The sequence below is a fragment of the Schistocerca gregaria genome, chromosome 2, assembly GCF_023897955.1.
Source record: "Schistocerca gregaria isolate iqSchGreg1 chromosome 2, iqSchGreg1.2, whole genome shotgun sequence".
NCBI lineage: Eukaryota > Metazoa > Arthropoda > Insecta > Orthoptera > Acrididae > Schistocerca > Schistocerca gregaria.
This window is the reverse complement of record NC_064921.1, coordinates 638,793,268-638,820,465: the sequence shown is the minus strand read 5'-3', so window position 1 is coordinate 638,820,465 and position 27,198 is coordinate 638,793,268. Positions and strand designations below refer to the sequence as shown.

The window sequence follows — 27,198 nt, the reverse complement described above, 5'->3', positions numbered from 1 at the left end:
TGACTGGAGTAGGCAGGTACTCTCCGCCACACATCGTAAAGTGGCTAGTGAAGCATGGATGCAGTTGTGTCCTGTCTGTCTTGCAAGTAAGAGTTTATGTCGAGTTTTTAGGTAACTGCTGTGGCGCTGCGAGGCGGGAGCATTTGTCTGCAGTGTTCCATCTTTGGCTTGCAGTGGCCAGGCTGGCAGCACTGCAAGACAACTTCCTGCAGCTGGTGCAGCCCGCGCTACGTCGCGCCTCCGAGACCACCTGGCTGCGCGCGGCACCGGTGGTTCGCTCCTTCTACTTCGGCGACGACTCCATCGGCAGCGCCGCTACCGAGGACGTACTCAACGTGGGTACACTGCTTGCCACCTGCGCCTTCAGTCTTCTCGCACCTGAGCCATTATAGCACTGTTCCCCACTTGTGAGGCGAGAACTGCTGAAATGTCGGAACCATTAGGGAACATACTGCTAATCTGGAGCGGATGTTACGAGTAGAACAACCTCTCACCAATCCCCTAATATTGATTTTTATTCTCGAATCAGAAGCATACAAATTTACAGTTGCCACACACATTAATAAATACACTCCTGGAAATTGAAATAAGAACACCGTGAATTCATTGTCACAGGAAGGGGAAACTTTATTGACACATTCCTGGGCTCAGATACATCACATGATCACACTGACAGAACCACAGGCATATAGACACAGGCAACAGAGAATGCACAATGTCGGCACTAGTACAGTGTATATCCACCTTTCGCAGCAATGCAGGCTGCTATTCTCCCATGGAGACGATCGTAGAGATGCTGGATGTAGTCCTGTGGAACGGCTTGCCATGCCATTTCCACCTGGCGCCTCAGTTGGACCAGCGTTCGTGCTGGACGTGCAGACCGCGTGAGACGACGCTTCATCCAGTCCCAAACATGCTCAATGGGGGACAGATCCGGAGATCTTGCAGGCGAGGGTAGTTGACTTACACCTTCTAGAGCACGTTGGGTGGCACGGGATACATGCGGAAGTGCATTGTCCTGTTGGAACAGCAAGTTCCCTTGCCGGTCTAGGAATGGTAGAACGATGGGTTCGATGACGATTTGGATGTACCGTGCACTATTCAGTGTCCCCTCGACCATCACCAGAGGTGTACGGCCAGTGTAGGAGATCGCTCCCCACACTATGATGCCGGGTGTTGGCCCTGTGTGCCTCGGTCGTATGCAGTCCTGATTGTGGCGCTCACCTGCACGGCGCCAAACACGCATACGACCATCATTGGCACCAAGGCAGAAGCGACTCTCATCGCTGAAGACGACACGTCTCCATTCGTCCCTCCATTCACGCCTGTCGCGACACCACTGAAGGCGGGCTGCACGATGTTGGGGCGTGAGCGGAAGACGGCCTAACGGTGTGCGGGATCGTAGCCCAGCTTCATGGAGACGGTTGCGAATGGTCCTCGCCGATACCCCAGGAGCAACAGTGTCCCTAATTTGCTGGGAAGTGGCTGTGCGGTCCCCTACGGCACTGCGTAGGATCCTACGGTCTTGGCGTACATCCGTGCGTCGCTGCGGTCCGGTCCCAGGTCGACGGGCACGTGCACCTTCCGCCGACCACTGGCGACAACATCGATGTACTGTGGAGACCTCACGCCCCACGTGTTGAGCAATTCGGCGGTACGTCCACCCGGCCTCCCGCATGCCCACTATACGCCCTCGCTCAAAGTCCGTCAACTGCATATACGGTTCACATCCACGCTGTCGCGGCATGCTACCAGTGTTAAAGACTGCGATGGAGCTCCGTATGCCACGGCAAACTGGCTGACACTGACGGCGGCGGTGCACAAATGCTGCACAACTAGCGCCATTCGACGGCCAACACCGCGGTTCCTGTTGTCTCCGCTGTGCCGTGCGTGTGATCATTGCTTGTACAGCCCTCTCGCAGTGTCCGGAGCATGTATGGTGGGTCTGACACACCGGTGTCAATGTGTTCTTTTTTCCATTTCCAGGAGTGTATATACACAAAAATTGTATTTATATTACATGTGCCCAGTACTTTGCAACCTCCAAGGGGCTTGGAGTGGCTTGCAGGAGATCAATCTTCGTGCAGGATGTAGGGCACAAAAGGCACCGGAGCATGTGGCTTGTGGTTTGTTCTTGTCCACAATCACAGGACGTATCTTCCGTTATCAAGCCCCATCTCTTCAGGTTGTCTCTGGATCGTCCAACTCCTGATCGTAATCTGTTTAAAGATTTCCTCACCAGCCAGCTCTCGTTGTGTCCAGGTGGTAGTTCTTCAGCTTCTGGCGTCTGCAGGTGAGGCGTCGACTTCTTCCATAACTCCAGCCTTGCCTTCTCTGGTGAAATGGTGAGCTTCTCGGATGTTCTCAGGAAGCTCTTTCGCGATCTCAGCCGTTGCTGTGGTGGATTATGTCTATGCAGTGGATGGGCACTGTCCTATTCCACTTTCAGTCTCTCCTTGTTGGCAGCCACTGTTCTGCAGATCCATGGTGGCGCTATTCCAGCCAGGCAGTAGAGCTTATCAGTTGGGGTAGGTCTTAAGCAACTTCTGATCAACCTGCAGGTTTAATTGAGAGCTATGGCTACTTGTCTGGCATGAGATGACCTGTACCAGACTGGAGAAGCATATTTAGCAGTAGAAAAGCACAGTGCCATTGCACAACTGCGAATAGTTTGTGGATGTGATCCCCACTGTGTCCCCGCTAGTTTGCGAATTAGGTTGTTTCGGGTGGAGATTTTCATTTTGGTGTTTTTGCAGTGAGTTTTAAATGTCAGAGTTCTGTCGAGAGTGATTCCCAGGTATTTAGGTGCGTGATGATGCTGGAGTTGGATGCCTGACCATGCAATATGTAGCTCACGATTAGCTTCCCTGTTCCTTAAATGAAAGGCACACGTGTCTTCGAATTGATACGAAGGTTGGATAACAAGTAGTGGCAACAATGCCGTAACGTAAAGGATGTGCGGCAAATGCTGTGCCCTCCGTCTGTAGATTATTGCGAAAGGTCAGTTGAAGTAGTGCAGTGAGCAGCGACAGTTGTGCGTGGTACCTGAATGTGCGGGAGGCTAGTTCAAGCACCCTAACAAAAGGGTCACTGCAGACTACCTTTGTCCCACACTGAGAAGAAAGTCACTTGTTGACCAGTCTAGTGTGGTAGTTGAAGATAGTAAAACAAAAGCCGAAACGCCGGCCGCTGTGACCGAACGGTTCTAGGTGCTTCAGTCGGGAACCGCGCTGCTGCTACGGTCGCAGGTTCGAATCCTGCCTCGGGCATGGATGTGTGTGATGTCCTTAGGCTATTTAGGTTTAAGTATTTCTAAGTCTATGGGACTGATGACCTCAGATGTTAAGTCCCATAGTGCTTAGAGCCATTTTGCCCAAAAGCCGAAGTTTTAAATTTCACGTTCAAGAAATCGTTGATGCAGGAATATCGTACAAATATACCGTTGTCTGATCCGTATGGACGGCATAGTAATAAGCATCCCTGGGGTATAGGAACAAGTAAATGAGCTGAAAATAAATAAGTCACCAGATCCGGATATATCCCAGTTCGGTTTTTCAAAGAGAACTCTACGGCGTTGGCTCCTTATCTAGCTTGCTTTTATAGCTGACCAGCGCTTAGTCGCAAGCGACTGGAGAAAAGCACAGGTGACTCCTGTATATAAAAATGGCAAAAGAGCGGACACGCAAATTACAGGCCAATATCCCAGTGAGGAATCCTTGAACATTTTCTCAGTTCCACGATATTTCCTTGAGACCAAGAAGCTTATGTCCACAAATCAGATTGGTTTTAGAAAGCATCGCTTGTGCGAAGCTCATTTTGCCCTTTTTTCACTTGATATAGTGTGAACTATGGATGAAGAACAAGAGGCAGATTCCGTATGTCTAGACTTCCGGAAATCGTTTGAAACCGTACCTCGCTGCAGGCTGTTAAAGGTGATACGAGCACATGGAATTGGTTTACAGATACGTTACGGCCTCGAAGACTTCTTAAACTGTAAAACCCACTAAGTTGTCCTCGATGACGAGTGTTCATCAGAGACAAAGGTATCGTCAGGAGTGCCCCAGGGAAGTGTCATAGGATGGCTGTCATTCCCTGTATACGAGGTGCATTCAAGTTCTAAGGCCTCCGATTTTTTTTCTAATTAACTACTCACCCGAAATCGATGAAACTGGCGTTACTTCTCGACGTAATCGCCCTGCACACGTACACATTTTTCACAACGCTGACGCCATGATTCCATGGCAGCGGCGAAGGCTTTTTTAGGAGTCTGTTTTGACCACTGGAAAATCGCTGAGGCAATAGCAACACGGCTGGTGAATGTGCGGCCACGGAGAGTGTCTTTCATTGTTGGAAAAAGCCAAAAGTCACTAGGAGCCAGGTCAGGTGAGTAGGGAGCATGAGGAATCACTTCAAAGTTGTTATCACGAAGAAACTGTTGCGTAACGTTAGCTCGATGTGCGGGTGCGTTGTCTTGGTGAAACAGCACACGCGCAGCCCTTCCTGGACGTTTTTGTTGCAGTGCAGGAAGGAATTTGTTCTTCAAAACATTTTCGTAGGATGCACCTGTTACCGTAGTGCCCTTTGGAACGCAGTGGGTAAGGATTACGCCCTCGCTGTCCCAGAACATGGACACCATCATTTTTTCAGCTCTGACAGTTACCCTAAATTTTTTTGGTGGCGGTGAATCTGTGTGCTTCCATTGAGCTGACTGGCGCTTTGTTTCTGGATTGAAAAATGGCATCCACGTCTCATCCATTGTCACAACCGACGAAAAGTAAGTCCACACGGGCAGCCATGTGGTCGTCCGTCAGCATTCGTGGCACCCACCTGGATGACACTTTTCGCATTTTCAGATCATCATGCAGGATTGTGTGCACAGAACCCACAGAAATGCCAACTCGGGAGGCGATCTGTTCAACAGTCGGCGATCCCCCAAAACAATTCTCTCTACTTTCTCGATCATGTTGTCAGACCGGCTTGTGCGAGCCCGAGGTTGTTTCGGTTTGTTGCCACACGATGTTCTGCCTTCATTAAACTATCGCACCCACGAATGCACTTTCGACACATCCATAACTCCATCACCACATGTCTCCTTCAACTGTCGATGAATTTCAATTGGGTTCACACCACGCAAATTCAGAAAACGAATGATTGCACGCTGTTCAAGTAAGGAAAACGTCGCCATTTTAAGTATTTAAAACAGATCTAATTCTCGCCGCTGGCGGTAAAATTCCATCTGCCGTACGGTGCTGTCATCTCTGGGACGTATTGACAATGAACGCGGCCTCATTTTAAAACAATGCGCATGTTTCTATCTCTTTCCAGTCTGGAGAAACAAAATCGGAGGCCTTAGAACTTGAATGCACCTCGTACATAAATGATTTTGCGGACATGGAAGGCAGTAATCTGCGGTTGTTTGCGATGATGCTGTGGTGTAAGGTAAGGTGTCGTCGTTGAGTGACTGTAGAAAGATAAGATGACTTAGACAAACTTTCTAGTTGATGTGATGAATGGCAGCTGGCTCTAAATGCAGAAAAATGTAAATTAACGCGGATGACAGAAAAACAAATCCATAATGTTCGTAAACAGCGTTAGTACTGCCCTGCTTGTCACAGTAACGTCGTTTAAATATATGGGCGTAACCTTGCAAAGCCATAAGAAATGGAACGAGCATGTGAGGATTGTGGTCGACTTCGGTTTACTGGAAGAAAATTCGGATCATCTAAAAAGGAGACCGCATATAGGACGCTAGTGTGGCCTATTCTTGAGTACTGCTGGAGTGTTAGGATCCGTACCAGTTCGGATTAAAGGAAGGCATCGAATCAGCTCAGAGGCGGGCTGCTAGATTTTCTACTGGTATGTTCGAACAACACGCAGATATTACAGAGAAGCTCTGGAAACTCAAATGGGAATCTCTTTACCTAAGGCTACACTCCTGAGATGATTCAGAGTACCAGCATCTGAAGCTGACTGCAGAAGGATTCTACTTTCTCCAATATACACAGTGCGTAAGGAGCACGAAGACCAAATACGAGGAATTAGGGCTCCGACGGAGGTATGTAGACGGTCGTTTTGCCCTCGCTCTATATACGAGAGGAAAGGAAATAACCAGTAATGGTACGGGGTAGATCGCAGAATATCTATGGTTCAAAGCAACTCAACTAATTTAACCAGCTTTCATCTTCTCCTCCCTCAAGTAATCTTGAAATCTTTTGTACCACTTAGTCATCTGCCTTCATCATTCCCAGTCCTGACATAGCCCACAGTCTTCCAAAATGATTCTATCGCGTTACCATTTTTATTAGCACTATTATTATTGCTCGAACTAAACCTCGCGTATAAAACCGAATCGACAATGCCCCGCCATTTTGCACGTAGTTTCTTTCGTGCATTACTACCTGAACAACCAGTCCCTGATGACCGCGTCGTCGACGAGACGTTACAGAATAACTTTCCCCCTTGTTCTTATTCTTCTCCAATGTTAACTTACTTACCTTTTACTTTATCAGGTGTTTCCACTCGCCAGCAGTTGCCTATTCTCAGATGCCACAGGGTTTTATCCTCGCAATAGATCTCTCACTTCCATGACCTTGGCTATAGTTTGTCTCCACGTTGCACTCTGTCTCCCTCGGTTCCTGCTCCAAGGCGGAGACCAGCTGAGCAAACGCAGCGGCCATAGTCCTTCCTCCATCTATCGGACATGTCCATACCATCTCAGTGCTCGAGCATCAGTCCTGTCTGTAACTGGTTGCATCGCACTCATTCTTACGTATTCATTCCTCAGTCGATCAAAGCGAGTCGCCCCCATGCTCCGCCTTTACCTGTCCATTTCAGCAGTCTCATTTTCTCCCTTTGTCTCTCGTTCAGTGTCCAACGCTCTCACCCATGTCAGAAAGCGTTCAATCACTCTCCGGAGCACTACTTTTTTAGTTCGTCTGCGTACGTGTCGACTCTTAAAGATACCATTTAGTGATCTGACAGCTACCCTCACTTGCTTATACTGCTGGATACGTGCACTTCACAATGGATGGTATTACCGATTAGTGAACCCATACACATGAAAACTCCCACATTTCTTACTCAGCCAAACTCAAAATCCGAATCCTCACCTTGCTAACAACAATAGAACATTCTGTTTTATCTATATTGACTGTTAGTCTCCATTGCTTATAAGGATGCATTAGCTTTCTCATTTGATACAGGACATCATCCTTATCTAGAACCATAAGTACCTCATCGCTGCCAAACGCTGATGAGTATAAACTTTGATGCTGTACTGCTACACCCAGATTTCTTCACTGTCTTTTCCGGCAACCAAGAACAACTTCTAATTACAGCTAAAATATGGCTGGCGACATAGACATCCTTGTCTCGTTTCTTTACTTGTTTTAAAACTTTCCATATCTTACCACCAACCTTAACAATTGCCTCGCAATTGCCTTCTCACCAACTCTATTAACGCACCATCCACTCTAACATTTTCCATCGCTGTCCATAGCAACTTCCTTGGCACAGAAACATGGGCCTTTTATAAATAAAAATACAATGGAGATCTTAATTTTCGCGATTATTTTCTGTGACATACGGCGTTCACAAAAAAATATTATCAACACAGCTTTTCCCAGCAATAATACCCAACTGTTATTGAGACACAGAGACATGCACAGTCTTTCCCAGCTTGTTCATTGCTATACTGCTGAACAACTTACTCACCGAATCCACTACACTTCTTTCCCTATAATTAGTCGGATCTCCCCTGATCCCTTTCTCATACAGGGCGGTAAAATACAATATCATCCTTTTTGGGATTCTTCATCTCCTTGAACCACTTCATTAAAAACTAGTAGTTACTAGCGCTTCTACTACATTACATCCTTCGTACTTCAACAATTAAATCACTATACCTCCACGACTGGCTGCCTTTCCATTTTTTTTATTTTTGAAGGGCTTTCATTGTCAGTCGCCTCTTTCAAAGGATGGATCTCCACTTCAGCTCTTCTCGAAACTCTTCGCCAATAACAACAACATGCTTAAATTTGTTTTTATTTCGCTCCTTTTTCCCCGAATTCTTGTCAGTTTTGTGTTTTTCGTCTAGTTTATGGCCGTTACTAGTGCCATGAATCAGTGATGATAGTTCATTTCTCGACCACCAAAACTGGAAGACAAATGATGTATTTTAACTCCATACTGATGACTGAATAGTAAAGTTCACAGTGTAGAACCGAAAAAGAGCCCAGAAATTGTAGACTGCGTAACAGATGTTGGAAAAAGTATTTTTAGATTACTTCCCCCTTCCAACCACTGTTTGACGCGTTGTTGCAGTACACTGATGTGGGGTAGAGTCTTTTCTGAAGCCTCTGAGCTAAAGGGTGGTTATAAAAAAGCCTCGCTCCTTAGCCAGTGTAGATGGAAAACTATTAGCCGTATGTGTACAAAGCCTTACAGGAACGATGTTCAGAGTGTGCGAAGCAGTATTTGCGTTGTTAATAGAGTTAGCATCATGACTCGCCGTTAGGCGCCGGTACTATTACGGCGATGCAGGGTTGAAACAAGCATCAGTGGTCATTTCAATTGGAGACAGTCAACAGGGATCTGGACAAGACGAGCAGGCCTTTACACGTGAAGCTGTTTTATCAAAACATGAATTGTGCTGCTTCTCTTCGCGAGTATCGACGAAGTAAACGAATACGGAGAGGTCTGGCTATATGGGAACTGCTCCTGGGAGAGGTCGACGGCCAATTGCGTCACAGATTGTTGAAGTTAGTGTTGCCATGGCTGAGAATGCTGGACGCAATGTGTGCTCTTCAAGCAGTGCACGAACTGTGTCACGACAGCTGAACATTCCATGGCCCAACGTCCGAAAAGTGCTGCGAACTTTTGTGAAGTGGTCTCTCTAGTGCATTTCCAGGCTGTTGCGCCTGCAGATGGTCGTCACATTGAGCAACATTTGTAACCTGGAAAGTAAACGCGGCAAGCAATTAGCAAATGGAAGACATTTCTGAAAGTATTTGTATGGAGTGTAGCCATGTATGGAAGTGAAACAGGGACGATAAATAGTTTGGACAAGAAGAGAATAGAAGCTTTCGAAATGTGGTGCTACAGAAGAATGCTGAAGATTAGATGGGTAGACGACATAACTAATGAGGAAGTATTGAATAGGATTGGGGAGAAGAGAAGTTTGTGGCACAACTTGACCAGAAGAAGGGATCGGTTGGTAAGACATGTTCTGAGGCATCAAGGGATCACCAATTTAGTATTGGAGGGCAGCGTGGAGGGTAAAAATCGTAGAGGGGGACCAAGAGATGACTACACTACGCAGATTCAGAAGGATGTAGGTTGCAGTGGGTACTGGGAGATGAAGAGGCTTGCCCAGGATAGAGTAGCATGGAGAGCTGCATCAAACCAGTCTCAGGACTCAAGACCACAACAACAACAACCCTCTAGTGTGGAAACTATTTGTGTTTCTTTCAACTGTTTATTCGTTCATTCTTTTCCACATGTTCTTACAATAGACTTTCACTATCCTACTCACTAGTTTTTCATGAGGACTCAATCAAGTGGCGAAAGTTTAATTATTACCGCTCGGTTCATCGCACCCATCGCTGTGTTACTTTTGCAATTTTTTTCGATCTACCATGATTGTGTTTGCAAATTATAAATGACTTACCAGTTGTTTCGTTGTTATTGTTGTTGTTGTTGCCGTCAGTCCAGGGACTGAGTTGATGCAGCTCTCCATTCTGCTCTATCCCGTGCAAGCTTCTTCATCTCCAAGTACCTACTGCAAACTACATCCTTCTGAATCTGCTTGGTATGTTCATCTCTTGGTCTCCCTCTACGATCCCTTCTTCTAGTCAACTTGTGTCACAAATTCCTCTTCTCCCCAATTCTTTTCAGTGCCTCCTCATTAGTTACATGATCAACCCGTCTACTCTTCAGCATTCTTCTGGAGCAACACAATTCGAAAGCTTCTATTCTCTTCCTTTCTAAACTCGTATTTATCGTCCATGTTTCACTTACATACATGGCTACACTCCATACAAATACTTTCAGAAACGACTTCCAGACACTTAAATCAATACTCGATGTTAACAAACTTCTCTTCTTCAAAAACACTTTCCTTGCCATTGCCAGTATACATTTTATACCCTCTCCACTACGACCATCAACAGGTATTTTGCTCCGCAATTAGCAAAATTCATTTACTACTTCAAGTGTCTCATTTCCTAACCTAAATCCCTCAGCATCACATGATTTAATTCGACTACCTTCTATTATCCTCGTTTTGCTTTTGTTGACGTTCATCTTATATCCTCCTTTCAAGACACTGTCCATTCCGTTCAGCTGCTCTTCCAGGTCCTTTGCTGTCTCTGACAGAATTACAACGTCATCGGCAAACCTTCTTCTCCATGGATTTTAATTCCTACTCCAAATTTTTCTTTTGTTTCCTTTGTACTGTATTGTACTCTATGTTAACCGCGGGCCTAGAAATGATGGAGAGGCTCCGTCCCCGCCGCAGCCTCATTGGTCCACAACCACACTACGACTCCAGCAGTCCACTTCTACCCTCCGCCGCCTCACAGTGAACCACTCTTTCTGAGTTATTGTGCGCTTTAGCCACCGGTGGACCTCCCCTCCTCTGGGAACGTGTCACACCAGACGAGTGTAACCCCTATGTTTGTATGGTAGAGTAATGGTGGTGTACGCGTACGTGGAGAACTTGTTTGCGCAGCAATCGCCGACATAGTGTAGCTGAGGCGGAATAAGGGGAAGTAGCCCTCATTTTCCGAGGGTGATGGAAAACCGCCTATAAACCATTCACAGACTGACCGGCTCACCAACCCTCGGCCCAAGTCCGCCAGGCGGATTCGTGCGGGGGACCAGTTGCTCCTTCCCAGTCCGTAAATCTGTGCGTTATACCGCACAGCTAACCGGGTGGGCATTGTTCCCTTTACTGCTTGCTCAGTTTGTAGATTGAAAAACATCAGGGATAGGCTACAACCTTGTCTGACTCCGTAACTACTCCTTCCCTTACATGCCCCTCAACTCTTATAATTGCCATCTGGTTTCTGTACAAACTGTAAATAGCTTTTCGCTCCCTGTATTTCCCTGTATTTGACCCCTGCCACCTTCAGAATTTGAAAAAGAGTATTCCAGTCAACTTTGTCAAAAGCTTTCTCTAAGTCTACAAATGCCAGAAATGTGGGTTTGCCTTTCCTTAATGTATCTTCTAAGATAAGTCATAGGGTCAGTATTGCCTCACGTGTTCCAACATTTCTACGGAATCTAAAACTGACCTACCCCGAGGTCGGCTTCTACCAGTTTTTCCACACACCTGTAAAGAATTCATGCCAGTATTTTGCAGCCATCACTTATTGAACTGATAGTTCGGTAATTTTCACACCTGTCAACACCCACTTTCTTTGGGATTGAAATTATTATATTCTTCTTGAAATATGAGGGTATTTCGCCTGTCTCAAACATCTTGTTCACCAGATGGTGGAGTTTTGTCATGGTTGGCTCTCCCATTCCAATGGAATGTTGTCTACCCCTGGGGCCTTGTTTCGACTTAGGTCTTTCAGTGCTCTGTCAAACTCTTCAAGCAGTATCATATCGCCCAGTTCATCTTCATCTACGTCTTCTTCCATTTCCATAATATTGCCCTCAAGTACATCGCCCTTGTATAGACCATCTATATACTCCTTCCACCTTTCTGCTTTCCCTTCTTTGCTTAGAACTGGGGTTCCAGCTACGCTCTTGATGTTCATGCAAGTGGTTCTTTTTTCTCCAATGGTCTCCTTAATTTCCCTGTAGGCAGTATCTATCTTGCCCCTAGTGATATATGCCTCTACATCCTTACGTTTATCCTCTAGTCATCCCTGCTTAGCTATTTAGCACTTCCTGTCGATTTCATTTCTGAGACGTTTGTATTTCTTTTTGCCTGATTCCTTTTTATATTTTCTCCTTTCATGAAATAAATTCAATATCTCTTCTGTTGCCCAAGGATTTCTACTAGTCCTCGTCTTTTTACGTACTTGATCCTCTGGTGCCTTCACTATTTCATCTCTCAAAGCTACTCATTCTTCTTCTACTGTATTTCTTTCCCCCGTTCTTGTCAATCGTTCCCTAATGCTCTCTCTGAAACTCTCTACAACCTCTGGTTCCTTCAGTTTATCCAGGTCCCATCTCCTTAAATTCCCACCTTTTTGCGGTTTCTTTAGTTTTAATCTACAGTTCATAACCAATAGATCGTGGTCAGAGTCCACATCTGGCCCTGGAAATATCTTAAAATTTAAGAATTGATTCTTAAACTCTGTCTTACCGTTATATAATCTATCTCAAGTATTCCAGTGTCTCCAGGCCTCTTCCATGTATACAACCTTCTTTCATGTTTCTAAAACCCACAGTTAACTCAGATTAAGTTATGCTCTTTGCAAAAATTCTACTAGGCGGTTTCCTCGTCTTACCCCCATTCCATATTCACCTACTACTTCTCCTTCTCCTACTATCGAATTCCAGTCCCCCATGACTATTAAATTCTCGTCTCCCTCACTATCTGAAATATTTCTTTTATCTCATCATATATTTCTTCAATTTCTTCGTCATCTGCGGAGTTATTTGGTATATATGCTTGTACTACTGTGGTAGACCTGGGCTTCGTGTCTATTTTGGCTACAATAATGCGTTCACCATGCTGTTGGTAGTAGCTTAACCGCGCTCCTATTTTTTGACACATTACTAAGCCTATTCCTTCATGACCCCTATTTGATTTTGTATTTATAACCCTATATTCACCTGACCACAGGTCTTGCACCTCCTGTCACCGAACTTCACTAATTCTCACTATATCTAATTTTAACCTATCCATTTCCCTTTTTAAATTTTCTAACCTACCTGCTCGATTAAGGGATCTGACATTCCACGCTCCGATCCGTAGAACGCCAGTTTTCTTTCTCCTGATAACGACGTCCTCTTGGGTAGTCCCCGCCCGGAGATCCGAATGGGGGACTATTTTACCTCCGGAATATTTTACCCAAGAGGACACCATCATCATTTAATCATACAGTAAAGCTGCATGCCCTCAGAAAAATTACGGCTGTAGTTTCCCCCCGCTTTCAGCCGTTCGCAGTACCAGCACAGCAAGGCCCTTTTGGTTAATGTTACAGATGCAGATCAATCAGTCATCCAGACAATGGCCCCTGCAACTATTGAAAAGGCTGCTGCCCCTCTTCAGGAACCACACGTTTGTCTGGCCTCTCAACAGATACCTCTCCGTTGTGGTTGCACCTACGGTACGGCTATCTGTATCACTGAGGCACGCAAGCCTCCCCACCAACGGCGGTCCATGGTTCATGGGGGATGGAGGGAGGGGGGAGACTTCAGTCACAAAAATAGTCACAAAATTTATTTTACGAAATAGATTCACATTTTGCGAATCTACATTGGCGTCAGCTCTTTGCGACAAATGAAAATTCTTACCGGACCGGGACTCGAACCCAGATTTTCCGTTAATTGAGAGCAGTCGCATTCACCACCTCGGCTATTCGAGCACGCCTCCAGGACTTATGCAGAGTTCTTTATGTCACGGAGCCCACGATCCTTACCCTCGCTCATTTCGTGACGCCCGCACAGGGAGAGGCAGATATTTTTTCGTCACTTTAGTCCGTTAAGGCACAGATACGTTATTATTGATCGTTACATTTTCGTGTTTATACAGTGTCTGTACCTTTACATTACAATGTTCTTCAGACATTTATGGACCTGTGAAAGAACAGGCATGTTCTGACGATGACAGCTGTGATAAATATTACGAAATGGGTTCATGTTTTGCGAATCTGAATCGCCGTTAGCTGTATGAAGTTTCGAAGTGATTAAGGCGACAGCTAGAAATAAACGGGAAATTTGGATTCGAGTCCGGATCCGCCACAAATGTTGATTTTTCACAACACCTGATGTCAGTCCAGCTTTGCAAACTGCGATTGCTGTTCGTAAGGTTTATCAGAGCTGTAATCCTCTGAACAATGACTGATACTTCAGAGACGCATAGTTGTCTGAAGAACATTGTAATGTGAAGATACACCGTAAAAACAGAGACATTGTAATCATCAACACTTTGTTTTATTCAACTTATAACCTTTCGTCGCATTACGAGCTGTAGATTCTAACAACCCTACCACAGCAAAAGTCAAATAATAATTATGATTTCAGTGTTGCTCACGCTGCTAAATATTGTATTTTCGGGCAACAACGAAGTTATATTATGTGGTAGGTGTCATTAGAGCACAGTTAACAAAGTCATTTCTTGAAGTAATGGATAAACTAGGCACTCATCTTTTCGTGTTTCCCACGCTGGTCTCGTTGTGAACTCATGGCTCAATCGTCGAAAATCTAGGTACTGATGATTCCAAGCTCGGATGCAAAGAGGCCTAGGTGTTATTATGCGATATTCAAAAGTTTTATAGATGTGTTCCATAAAACATTCTTGAAGATGAAACTTTTGTAAGTTAGGACAATGGTGATGTAAAAAAGTATTAACACTCCGAATTTAAGTAACACTTCTTTTTTATTACTTTTGTTGCAATATCAAGTAACTCGTTCCAAAACTTCACTTCACAATATAAAACATATTTGAAAATCTTCCTCACTGTTAAAGTTCACATTTCATAAACTGACTACAATTTGCTTTTTTTTTTTTAACATGACGACCAAAGCTTGACTCTCTAATAACCGCTTACGCACCCAAAAATCAGAGTTACAAGTATGTCAAAGATCATTGTGAAAAAGGAAAGAATACACATAAGAATAACAGTATTGACATATATACATATCGAAGGACCTCTACATTAATGAAATCAAATCTGAATGTTGTCATAGAGATATGTTAACTATTTTACAGAAACACAGTAGAATATTGCTGGTATCGAGAGCTTGAGGTGAGGTGCCGTAATGGTTACGTAATTCAAGTACCATTACAAGATATACGTAGGAGGTGCGTTGGAAGGGCTCTCCTACACTTGTTGTAGATCGTGTAACTGCATGTAACATCTACCCACTGGACGAGTAATTATAGAGTAAATATCGCCAAGTCCGCACCAGATATTTACACTGCCAGAGGCAGGCGCCGTCCGCCTAATCAGCTGAGTGGTCAGCGCTTCTGGCTGCCCGGCGGAGGACCCGGGTTCGATACCCAGTACTGCCAGAGATTAGTGGGAGGACTGGAGCGTGGTCCACTCAGCCTCGCGAGGCCAATTGAGGAGCTACTTGACTGACAAGTACCTGCTCCGAGGTCTGGGAAGCCGACAGAAGCCGGCGAGGCGGTATGCTGGTCCCGCATTCCCCTCCACACCGCGTCCGAATTAAGCGAATGGCAGAGGATGGTACGGCAACTGTACGGCATCAGACGTTGTGGTAGTGCCAGTGAAAAAGTGTTACCATTAATCGTCAACATTTTTATGAACAGCGTTTCAGCACTAAGGCTTAACATTACTGCAACTACTTAAACCGTAAGTGAATTCTGGATCTGAAAGTTAGTTTCTTGAGTTCGAAATGTATCGGAATTGTTCACAGAAAACAGTTTGATGCCCGCATCTCGTGGTCGTGCGGTAGCGTTCTCGCTTCCCAAGCTCGGGTTTCGGGCTCTATTCCCGGCGAGGTCAGGGATTTTCTCTGCCTCGTGATGGCTGGGTGTTGTGTGATGTCCTTAGGTTAGTTCGGTTTAAGTAGTTCTAAGTTCTAGGGGACTGATGACCATAGATGTTAAGTCCCATAGTGCTCAGAGCCATTTTTGAATAGTTTGATTGGCTGATAGCCGCAAAGTGATTCAAAACAAACACAGAACTATAGCCGGCCGCTATCGAGAAACCCTTAACACAACAATACGTGCAATTTCATGCAGTGTATCTGTTTGCAGCTGTTAACAGACATGTTCTACCTGGAAGGTATCGACCGCATGGCTAGCAGTGTAGCGGCGCTGTCACCGTACCCTGTGTACTACTACCACTACAGGCACGAGCGCAACAACACCCAAGACGACACTGGACTTGCAGGTAAGGACACACGAATATCTTGCACAGAAGCACACATGCCGTAACACGCGCAATTATTCGTGTTACACTGTAATTAATTTCAATGTAGTTATTGTGATTTACTGCCGATCTACCTTGGAGTGACGAATCTCATGGATTAGTCACAGTGAAGTAACGGCCAAGACGTGCATATAAATTGCAGTGATGCCTTGAGAATTCTTGCACTAGTTCCCTCACTATTTCAAGTGAAGCGATTGGGTCTAAATGCAGCATGTTAGTGAACACTCTGACGAGTTCAGGTGTCGGAACAGTTTCCGCTTCACGGTCCCATATGTGAACCAGGTATATGGTTCCTGGTCATTACCAAATATCTTGGACGGTAGGATCCAGCCATGAGTGCTTTATGATCAGGGCTATGACTAGTAACAAGACCTGTTAGAAACTAATAACGAAGCCACATACAGTAATACGGGTTGATAATGTAGTGAAAGAAATACAGAAGGGGGACAAAAGTATGGGAACGCCAAACCCACGATACACTGCCATGCCTAACACGAATTCCTGTTAGTATTTTGCAGCCATGGCTTATTAAACTGATAGTTCGGTAATGTTTACACCTGTCAGCGCCTGATTTCTTTGCAATTGGAATTATTACAATCTCTTTGAAGTCTGAGGGTGTTTCGCCTGTCTCATACATCTTGCGCACCACATGGAAGAGCTTTGTCCTGGCTGGCTCTCCCATGGACAGAAGTGGTTCTGATGGAATGTCAACTACTCCAGGGACCTCAGTTCAGCTGAGGTCTTTCAGCGCTCTGTCAAATTCTTGTCGGAATATATCGCCCATCTCATCTTCATTTACCTCCCTTTACCTTGTGTGATATTGCTTTCTCCCTTGTATAGCCCCTCCATATACTCCTTCCACCTTTCAGCCTTTCCTTCTTTGACTAGTACCAGTTTTTCAGCTGACCTCTTGATATTCATACAGCTGCTTATCTTTTCTCCAAAGGCCTCTTGAAATGTCCCACAGGCACATCAATCTTTCCCTATTAATATACATTTCTGTATTCTTATATTTGTCCTCTAGCCGCTTCTACTTATTGGGAAACTCCCTGCAAAAGGCCTGGCTGTCTGTACTGGGGCTAATTTGAAACAGCTCGCTCTACCTCTAGTCGCAGAGAAACGAATGTACGAAAAAACAGTAACTACCCAATCAACGACGAAGTAAGCACAAATTCATGTCACAATATTGTTGACGTATTACACAGCAGACAAATCTTGAATGTCAAGCTGTGTTGTATATAACAACGTGCAGTTACTCTCAACGATGCTTCTCCTAATAAAGACAAATTAATTTCTTGTATAAAGTAAAAGGTTGCCTACATGATAGTCAATGAATCCTAATACATCATATATTTAATATATGTGTTTTGCGTGTGTGTAGTGAGATAGTTGATGTGTCAGCACAGCATGGAATTCAACCTTTTACACAACGACACAAGCTCAGCACAATAGGACTGGACAAAGTGACACATCAGGCAATCACCATCGTCAGTTGCACTGAACATTTATTTGGTACATTTAAACAAAACAAATAACAAATAAAACCAACATATTTTTAAAATTGCCACACATCCTCAAAATCACCATTTACATGAGAGCACGTTACTTCAAAATTTAAACATACATAAGCCACAGCACTTATGGCCTATTAAACATTTAGTGAAATTAGTTAAAAACCTTTTATCCGAAAACTATGATCAAACTGAAGAACAATTTACTGAAATTTAACAAGAAAATGTTGTCTTTCGTTACCGCAGTGATTTGTATTACCAAAGTAATTCAGAGTACGGGCAACAACAAATCAGATACCATGGTACACTACCACGTTACTTAAATGGCAGGCACCATACAATGTAGGATAAAACATTAAATTTCATATGACCAAGCAACCTCGGGAGATTCGACAAATTACGCCCAGAAGCGGACGCCCGCTCACTCAGCTGTTACTAGTACAGGCTCGTCATGGATCCCCAAACAGGTGCAGCAACGGTCCACGAATAGGCACGAAAAATCCCAGAACTAGTGGGTATCTACAACAGACTGACATCAGCCTTAAGTAACACCTCATCTGTAGAATTAATCAACCTATTAATGAACACCAGCTTAGCAGTAAAAATCTATTATCGTATGTGCGTAAGGCCAATTATACATTAAGCCGCGAGCGAACTAGATACACAATCAGCCGACACGCGTGGGCAAAAAGGGCGGAAATTATACAACAGCACAAGCAGGACGGAACCCAGGACCGCGCTTCCGCAAACAGTGTAGTCTATCGCGTTCGCTCCCCCCCACCGCGCCGACGCAAAACACAAAGCGACTTTCAGCAAATAGCCACACTTAAACTTGTGATTAAATCAGAATTACAATATCCGCACACTGTCATTGAAGGAATTCTTGTACTTTCATCAATAGAATCAGTTTCAAACTATTTAAACACACAGTAACAACTGACCTCCTAGTAACTTTAAGAATTTATTAAACTACTCAATTAGAATTAGACACCTGTCTCTCAGACACACTATTATTTCGGATGGAAAGGTAACAGTAATGTTATTGCAATTCACTGCAAAATATATCCAGAGAAAATTTTATCCATGTATATCTATAGCACTTGGCCAGCTTAATTCCGTCGTGTGATATAAATACAATAACCAGGCGGCACTTAGACAAGGAACAGCCAACTATAGTCAATGACGGTTAAACACTGACAGAAACAATCTACAAACTGAATGTATCAGCACTCCAGGCCCTAGTAAATGTTAATCATCACATCACATACAGTTCTCACTAGAACATTGCGTACTGATCGAGTTCAAATTAAACACATTCGAGGACAGACTCAGTAGGAGAAGCAACGGTGGGCCAAGAAAATGAAGTCAACATCACATAACCCAGTAGTCGATTACGGCCACAATTTACAGCACAAGCAAGGCCCTTACCGTCTTGCTTGTTCGACGGAGCCAGCCGCCGCAGATTCCGGTGCCAGGAGCTAAATACACCAACGGCTTCCCAGTAATGTGACTGCTTGCACGCCGGCGATATTTCCTACGGCGCCGTCACCCGGGTAAACAGCCCGTGCTCTTCAAATGGTTCAAATGGTTCTGAGCACTATGGGACTTAACATCTGAGGTCATCAGTCCCCTAGAACTTAGAACTACTTAAACCTAACTAACCTAAGGACATGACACACATCCATGACCGACGCAGGATTCGAACCTGCGACCGTAGCGGTCGCGCGATTCCAGATTGAACCGCCTAGAACCGCTCGGCCACCACGGCCGGCGATGTGCTCTTCCTGCTGCCTCGGACGGCACCTGTACTGTCCGCCAGACTTCGCAAATGACGTTACTGCTAGGCGTCCCAAAGGAAAATCCTCGCTACTTGCTAGAGCTTAGCCCTCGCTCCCCGATCGGCTCGGTAGGTGGCGCCACCGCGCGCTCTGCGCACACCACCGGAAAGATGACCCATACCGGCGGCGGGAACATCGCTGATCGAGCCACACGGCTCAACAGTTCATTAGTTTTGAGTTTCATTTGAAATGCTACGTCGCTAAAGCCAGCGTCGCTTTGATATCTGTTATGGTAATAGTAAATCAGTTTATATAGGCATAGAGAGAGTGCAAGCATGTAATTCAAGAAGCATTTTGTGTAATCAGCAAATCAGATTGGAGGGTTTTGGTTTAATATTTCTGTAAGACCGTCACAACATCGGACACAGTTGAATGGCGTTTCTTAATATTTAACAAATCTTGAATGCAGTGGTGCTCGAGGTACCTTCCACCACACATCAGACAAGAAAACGAGATAATATTAATTTGTCATTCAGTTACGAGCTATAATGAAAATTTGAGTTCTCTAACTCATCGGGAAGTTAGTTTGAAATCAATTGCAAAATTTGTACCGAAAGAAAAACGAAGTAGCCTCCGCCACACACTAGACAGAAAAGAGAATTAATGTTGCATTCTCATCCAGTTCCGAGCTATGTGGAATGCTTCAAGTCTGTAGCTCGTCCATAAGTTGGTTTAAAGTCGACTGCAAAATTTTTACCCAACAGACAAACTGGGAAGAAAGCGACCTAATAAAAACGTGTTAAAAAACAGCCAAAACACTCATTACCTACCAAGAAATACCAGTGTCTGTAAAAGAACAACACTGTTTCTACACTGTTAGAGAAGAGAGGCCATCTCTCCTGCGCTAATTCTCTCATAGTAGAGAAATGGATATTCCCAGCCTTGACGGCTCGGCTATCCTGTTAACTCATCTGAGCCGAGACTCGGATCTGCGCATGGAAATCAACACGCGAAGTCGTAAAAGTAAGGGATAATTGTTGTGACGTAACGTCTTGTCGACTCTTTGTTCATTACAGACGGATAAGTAGCTCAGTTGTACAAGGGCAGTGTGGTAAATCTGGTGTGGCCTTATTGAAATGGTCCCAGAGTTTTGGCAGTTTGCATTAGTTCCGTGAACGAAATCTTATTTCCTACAAATGAAACCTAAGCTGAGTTTAAACAATACACCCGATCATCAGATAACAGAATATTGAACGAAGAAAGAGGTTTCATTTCAAAGATATTTTATTCCCTGATTACGAGCTAAGCCTCGAACACCAGTCACGTAATATCAGAACTTATCGGCAGCATTGGTGGTTTAAAAGCTTTTTGGTTCGTAGCCGAGTTGTCATTTTATGTTTACACGATATTTCCACAGCTTCCCTAAGTGGAGAGGACAGACTTTGTTGCTTGTTGTTTGTATTCCAACAAAACTGTGAACGGTATATGATGCGCTTCTCCCTAGCAACTGTTTTCCGGCTCCGTTAAACGATAAAAAAGTCAATAGAAATTCAGAACCAACAGAAAGGCTACGGTCGCAGGTTACGGTCGCAGGTTCGAATCCTGCCTCGGGCATGGATGTGTGTGATGTCCTTAGGTTAGTTAGGTTTTAGTAGTTCTAAGTTCAAGTGGACTGATGAGCTCAGATGTTAAGTCCCATAGTTCTCAGTGCCATTTGAACCATTTTCTACGCTTACATGATCAGATCGGAAGGAGTGAAGACTGTCTCTTAAAAGGCGTTAAGAGCATTTTATCAGCTTTTTTTTTTAAATAGATACACTTCGTGTTTCTTTTTTATGGTTGTACGTTTTACGGTATTCAGTCCAGCAGCAAGTGCCTTGTGGTCGGTGATCCCTGTATTCGACACGATACTCCCTATTTATCTAGGATTATTTGTATCTAAGAGGTCAAGTATGCTTTCGCAATCATTTACACTTCGAGTGGGCTCATAAAGTAATTGTTCAAAATAATTTTCTGAGAAATCATTCATTACAGTTTCGGATGACGTATTATGCCTGCCGCCAGCTTTAAACGTATAATTTTTCCAGAATTAGTTGAAGTCACTACCGACTATTATTGTATGAGTGGGATACATATTTGAAGTGAGACTCAAGTTTTCTTTGAACTGTTCAGCAACTATATCCTCTGAGTCTAGGGTGGGGGGAGGGGGTCGGTAAAACCATCCAATTAATAGTTTAGTCCGATTGTCAAGTATAACCTCTACCCATTCTTTTCACAGGAACTATCTACTTCATTTTCAAAACAAGGTATACTTCTTCTGACAGCAATAAATAATCCATCACCAACTGTATTTACTCTAACACTGTTAGATTGTTTGAAAAAATTTCGGCTGAACTCATTTCCGGCTTTAGCCAGCTTTCTGTACCTATAACTATTTGGTCTCCAGTGCTTTCTATTAAGGCTTGGAGCTCAGGTTCTTTCCCAACTCAGCTACGACACTTTACAACTAAAATACCGATACCAATCGTTTCTACAACTACCTTACTGTGTTTTACCTGCCCCCTTTCTGTGGTTTCCTGAGACCGTCTAACCTAAAAAATCGCCCAGTCCCTTCAACACAGCTCCCGCTACCCGTGTAGCTGATTCCTGTGTGTAGTGGACTCCTGACCTATTAAGCGAAACCCGGTAACCCACGATCCGAGGGCGCAAGTCAAGGAATCTGCAGTCTACATGGTCAGGGAACCGCCTGAGCGTCTGATTCAGACCCTCCACTCGGCTCTGCACCAAAGGACCATAGTTGGTTCTGCCGACGATGCTGCAGAGGGTGAGCTCCGCCTTAACCTCGCAAGCAAGACTGGGAGTCTTTACCATTTCCACTACCTGTCCAAATCCAGAGAGAATCTTTTTCGAACCAAAGCGACATACGTAATTTGTACCAACATGAGCCACAACCTGCAGTTGGCTGCACCCTGTACTCTTCATGGCATCCAGGCGCATCCTAACCACATCCAGAGTGATTCCCCCCCCCCCCCCCCCCATCCCCCAGTATGCACACGGAGAGCACTCACTCTGGCTTCCTTCCCCTCCTTGGGGTAGACGTGTTCCTAAGGGGCCCCATCACACACCTAACGTTGGAGCTCCCAACCACAAGCAAACCCACCCTCTGTGAATTCCCAGACCTTGCGGGCCGAGAAGCTTCCTCTGGAACGGGGCGGACGACTGCATCCGGCTCAGAGACTTCGTCAGCCACAGATAACGCCCGAAACCTGTTCGTCAAACGAACCGGGGAGGCTCTACGATCGGCCCTACGGAAAGTCTTTCGCTGCCTGCCAAACTTTGGAATGATCTCTCACTCGACCACGGGTGAGGTGTGAACCTCAGTGCAGGCAGTACCCGGGGCGGCCACAGCAGTGAATCGATAGGGGGACACCTGGGACGTGCTCGATGTACCTCGCATCCCCGCCTCCGACCGCCCCACGAAAGATTTAATTTGAAAAACAAGTTTATGAGAATGTACGTTTGAAGCACAGTATTGTATGGTAATGAATCATGGAATACCAAAAAAGACGAGAATCAAAGCGTCTGAGACACAGTGCTGAAGAAGAAATTTGAAAATTAGGTGAACTGATAAGGATCTCCGCATCATCGGCGAAGAAAGGAAATTGTGGAAACACTGAGAAAAAGGGCGGGATGATAGGACATGTGTTAAGACATCAAGGAATAACTTCCTTAGAAAGGACTGTAGAGGGCAAAAACTGTAGGGGAAGGCAGACAACGGAATTCATCCAGCAAAAAACTGAGGACGTAGGTTGCAAGTGCTACCCTGAGATGAAGAGGTTACCATAGAAGTGGCGGTAGTGGCGGGCGTCATCAGACCAGTCAGAAGACTCATGACTCAAAAAGAAAAAAAACTGTCGAGATGCGAGTAGGACTCGCGTACTGAGTGTTCCGTACAAACATAATTATGTATATAGACTGTTCATCCATTCCGGGAATTGAGGATCTTCACGATTTATGCCTGTTATCTACATTGATACTGGTATCACATGGGCCCAGTAGATTCCAAGATTTTCAAGAACTTTTTAATTTTAAGTTTGAAATCATAACAAATGACAAAAAATATATTTTCGTGTGATATAATTAAAGATTATCTGTAATCGGATATTTTCTTGTGATTTTACTGCGAAACCGTGCTTCTTGCCAAATTTCATGATTCTCGACCATTGGGAAGTTCCCTTTAAGTTTTGAGGAATGGGTTTACCCGCATCAAAATATGTCACATAAATGGCCGTATCTTTTGACTGCGTTGACTTACAATTAGCGGCTTCAAGCTTTTACACATGCACGGGACAGTAGACCTTAGTATGTGACATTCATTTCTACTTCGTACGTCTACCGGTTCCTGAGAAAAACTGTTTTTAATAGACGGACAAACAGACAGACAGGCAACAAAGTGTTCCGTTTTTACTGATTGAGATACGGAACCCTAAAAATATCGAGAAGGCGGAGGCGGTTTGTTTTCTCACATTGTTACCGATGACGAGACGTGGATGTCTACCAACAACGAAGAATCAAAACTCAGTCAATACAGCGCCGCCATTCAACTCCGACAAAACTAAAGAAAGCAAGTAATCCCTTTATACCAGTCCAAAAATAATGGCTACCATTTCATGGGAATAAAAGTGGCTCCAATGGTTTATTTCATAGAAAGGGGTCAAGAATTCTAACTGACAAGTACTCCGAAATGCTCACCAAATGAGACGTACAAATCCGAAATCAATGGCTTGAGAAACTGTTGTCCGGGATTAGTCCTTCTCCACGACAACGCACTTCACACACAGCGACTCATGGGAATAAGATTCAATATTTCCGTAAGAACGTTTAGATCACTTCCTCTTCAGTCTCAACCTCGCAACTAACAACGATTAACTCTTCTTCCACTTGAAACAATAGCTTGATGCATAACGATTTGCAGATGGCGAAGTACTAAAGACCGCCATTCACAATTGGTTCCTTGGCAGAGAACTTCTATTCCGAAAGCCTGACGAAGGTAGTGCAAAGTAACGAAAAGGACTTACAAGATGACGGCGGCTACATGAAAAAGCGAAATAGGTTAGCAGGTAACTGCAACCGCTAATAAAGATTTTTCTAACGAAGACTCGCACGGCTCTTGCTTTGCCTGCACACCTCTCATATCGATTTAAATCCGGCTGAGAGATGCTTGTTTGGAAACAAGATGTCGAACGTGCTCATGATTCGGTTACTATTGTTTCTTCCGTCTTAAACTTACCGCAATTTAATTGTGGTTTCAGAAGCGTTTCGCTTTCATTTCCAAAGCGTCTTCAGTGATCATTCTGAAAATGTAGTATAATAATATTTCTACGTTCTGATATTTGTAGATTGAAAAGAGTTTTTCTTTATAAATGTGGCATACAATTTGATTATAATGTTTTTCTTCTTTTTCACTTGTTCTCAATCTCACTGCCTTTTCCCTCATTGCTAGAAAGGCTTGGTTTTCTTCACATTCACCGTTCGCAGTTTTTTGGCTTTTACGGACTTACTTCCCGTACTTTTTTTTTCTCTTCAGTCAGTAAACTTAACAAAACCTGTGTGTGTGTGTGTGTGTAAATTAGGTGTTCAGCAGACATTTGAGTGGGGTGGTGAGTGTTTGTTAGAATTGGGGTGGGAGCGGTCTGACTGGTAAAAGGAGGGAGAGTAACAGGGACGAGGTGATAAAGGATATGGGAATGAGGGGTGGAGCTGTTGATAGTGAGAGGATGATTAGGTGGAGATGGGGCTCTCTCTAGTTCATCCACTTACTACAATCATTTACCCACCCCTCTCAGTTCCCATTCCTTACTAGCACCTCCTCCCTGTTCGTTCTCAGTTTTCCTACAATTATTTTGTACCCCTTCCCCCCCCCCCCCTCCCCAATCCGGCCTGAGTGGCCGTGAGGTTCTAGGCGCTACAGTCTGAAGCCGAGCGAGCGCTACGGTCGCAGGTTCGAATGCTGCCTCGGACATGGATGTGTGTGATGTCCTTAGGTTAGTTAGGTTTAATTAGTTCTAAGTTCTAGGCGACTGATAACCTCAGAAGTTAAGTCGCGTAGTGCTCAGAGCCATTTGAACCCCCCCCCCCCCTCCAGTACCTAAACAAAATGCATCCCCCCTGTCCACCCCACCTACATCACTGCTAAACCGCTTAACACATCTTCTCTACTCAAACACACACACGAATGGGGAAACACTGCATATCAAGGTTGGCAGTACTCACAACTTATACGATAAACAAATGAACCCACGAAAACGCTGTGCTGCGAGCGGAACAGGTGAAAGTACAGTAATATTCGCATGACGATATACTTTCTAAAGTTTTCAAAGTGAAGTGCAAAAAACGTAAAAGCATAAAAAATGTTAGTGAAAGCTGAAAAAGTGAAAAACCTCAATCTCCGCTAACAACAAGCAGAAAGCAGTGGGCTTAAAATGTATGAAAGAGAGAGAGAGAGAAGGAGAGGAAGGGAGGAGGAAGAGAGATATAAAACACCGTAATTAAATTGTACGCTAAATTTATAAAGATACACACATTTTAATCTATAAACAGCGATATTTAGAAACATATGTGCAATATTTTCAGAATTATCACTGAAGATGCTTCAAAAAGGAAAACGGAACACGTCTGGCGAAAAAAGAAACTACTATTTCAGTAAGCTTAAAACGGAGAAAATAATTTATATATAACAGCTTCTTCTAGAAATGGACATGCAAACAAACATTTATGTTGATCACTATTCGTCATCCCGAATGGTATACAACCGTCAGACATTTGTAACATCTGAATGTCATTATTCCTAATAGGCAGTGCAATTAAGTCCACCGTCGTCCGCTTTTAACACGGTAAGAATCAGCGCCAGCAGCGGAATCTGCTCTGCCACAAGTTAATGAAAACAGCAAACGGAAAGTCAGTTTTAAACCGAAATGTTTGAATCAGTGATTGGTCTAAATCGACGGACAAAGTTAAATTTGAACTTTTTGTTTCATCGAACTCTTAATGCTTCTCCTGACATTGAAGCAGTAGCGCATTTAAACTCCGAATTGCGTTCACTAATTCACCTCGGACAAAAGAAATTAGCGACCATTCAGCAGCAGCTTGCACGTAATCAGTAAAGTTCGAACGGAAAATACCGTAAAGAGGGCATTAGATGACGACAGCACGGATATTTCGAACAAAACGTTTCAATGAGTGTAATGACTGCAATATTCCCTTAGCAGATTATACGTCGTACTACCGCTCTCTGCTCATTGGTTACAATAAACGTTCCCATTTATTTACGCCTTTCGTATTACACTGCATATGTAAAATCCTGCGAATCTAGATAGAATGTAATATAAGTCATAATATGCCATATGGTGCCTTGGTCATGAATGGCGCCCGAAACGACCTCACCCGAAAGCTTTTTAGCAGTTCATGGAATGCGTACCTTCATATTCTTCAAGCGTTCCTCTGCGTTTCTCCATAATAGAATAGCGGTGCATCTCTGGAAAAAATACTGCTCTAAACAAGGCACTTTGTCCCGTGTAAGATTACCCGCGGGGATGGACCTAGACGCGAAAGAGTGCTAGGTACCAATAAGAAGAAGCAGAATAAGGAGACCTGATATCCGTATCACAGATCAAGTTGACTTCCTGTGGCCTATTTCGTCATTTCTTAGGTCCCGCTGAATATGCACTAAATGGTTAAATTATCCTTCCATTCGAAACTGCTGTTCATCATAAGCATCAATATGATGTTACGAACCTCTCTCCCCGTCCCCCCACCAGTTCAGTCGTG

General features: G+C 44.3%; 1 protein-coding gene across 1 annotated transcript in view; it reads left to right on the top strand.

The window, feature by feature from the left end:
- Nucleotides 1-27,198, top strand: part of LOC126334681 (esterase E4-like) — a 178,367-nt gene that overhangs the window by 115,613 nt on the left and 35,556 nt on the right. Inside the window, exons 9-10 of the mRNA XM_049997157.1 lie at nucleotides 175-335; nucleotides 15,908-16,043. Of these exons, the coding sequence (XP_049853114.1) occupies nucleotides 175-335; nucleotides 15,908-16,043 (297 nt within the window). The remainder of the gene's footprint in view (nucleotides 1-174; nucleotides 336-15,907; nucleotides 16,044-27,198) is intronic.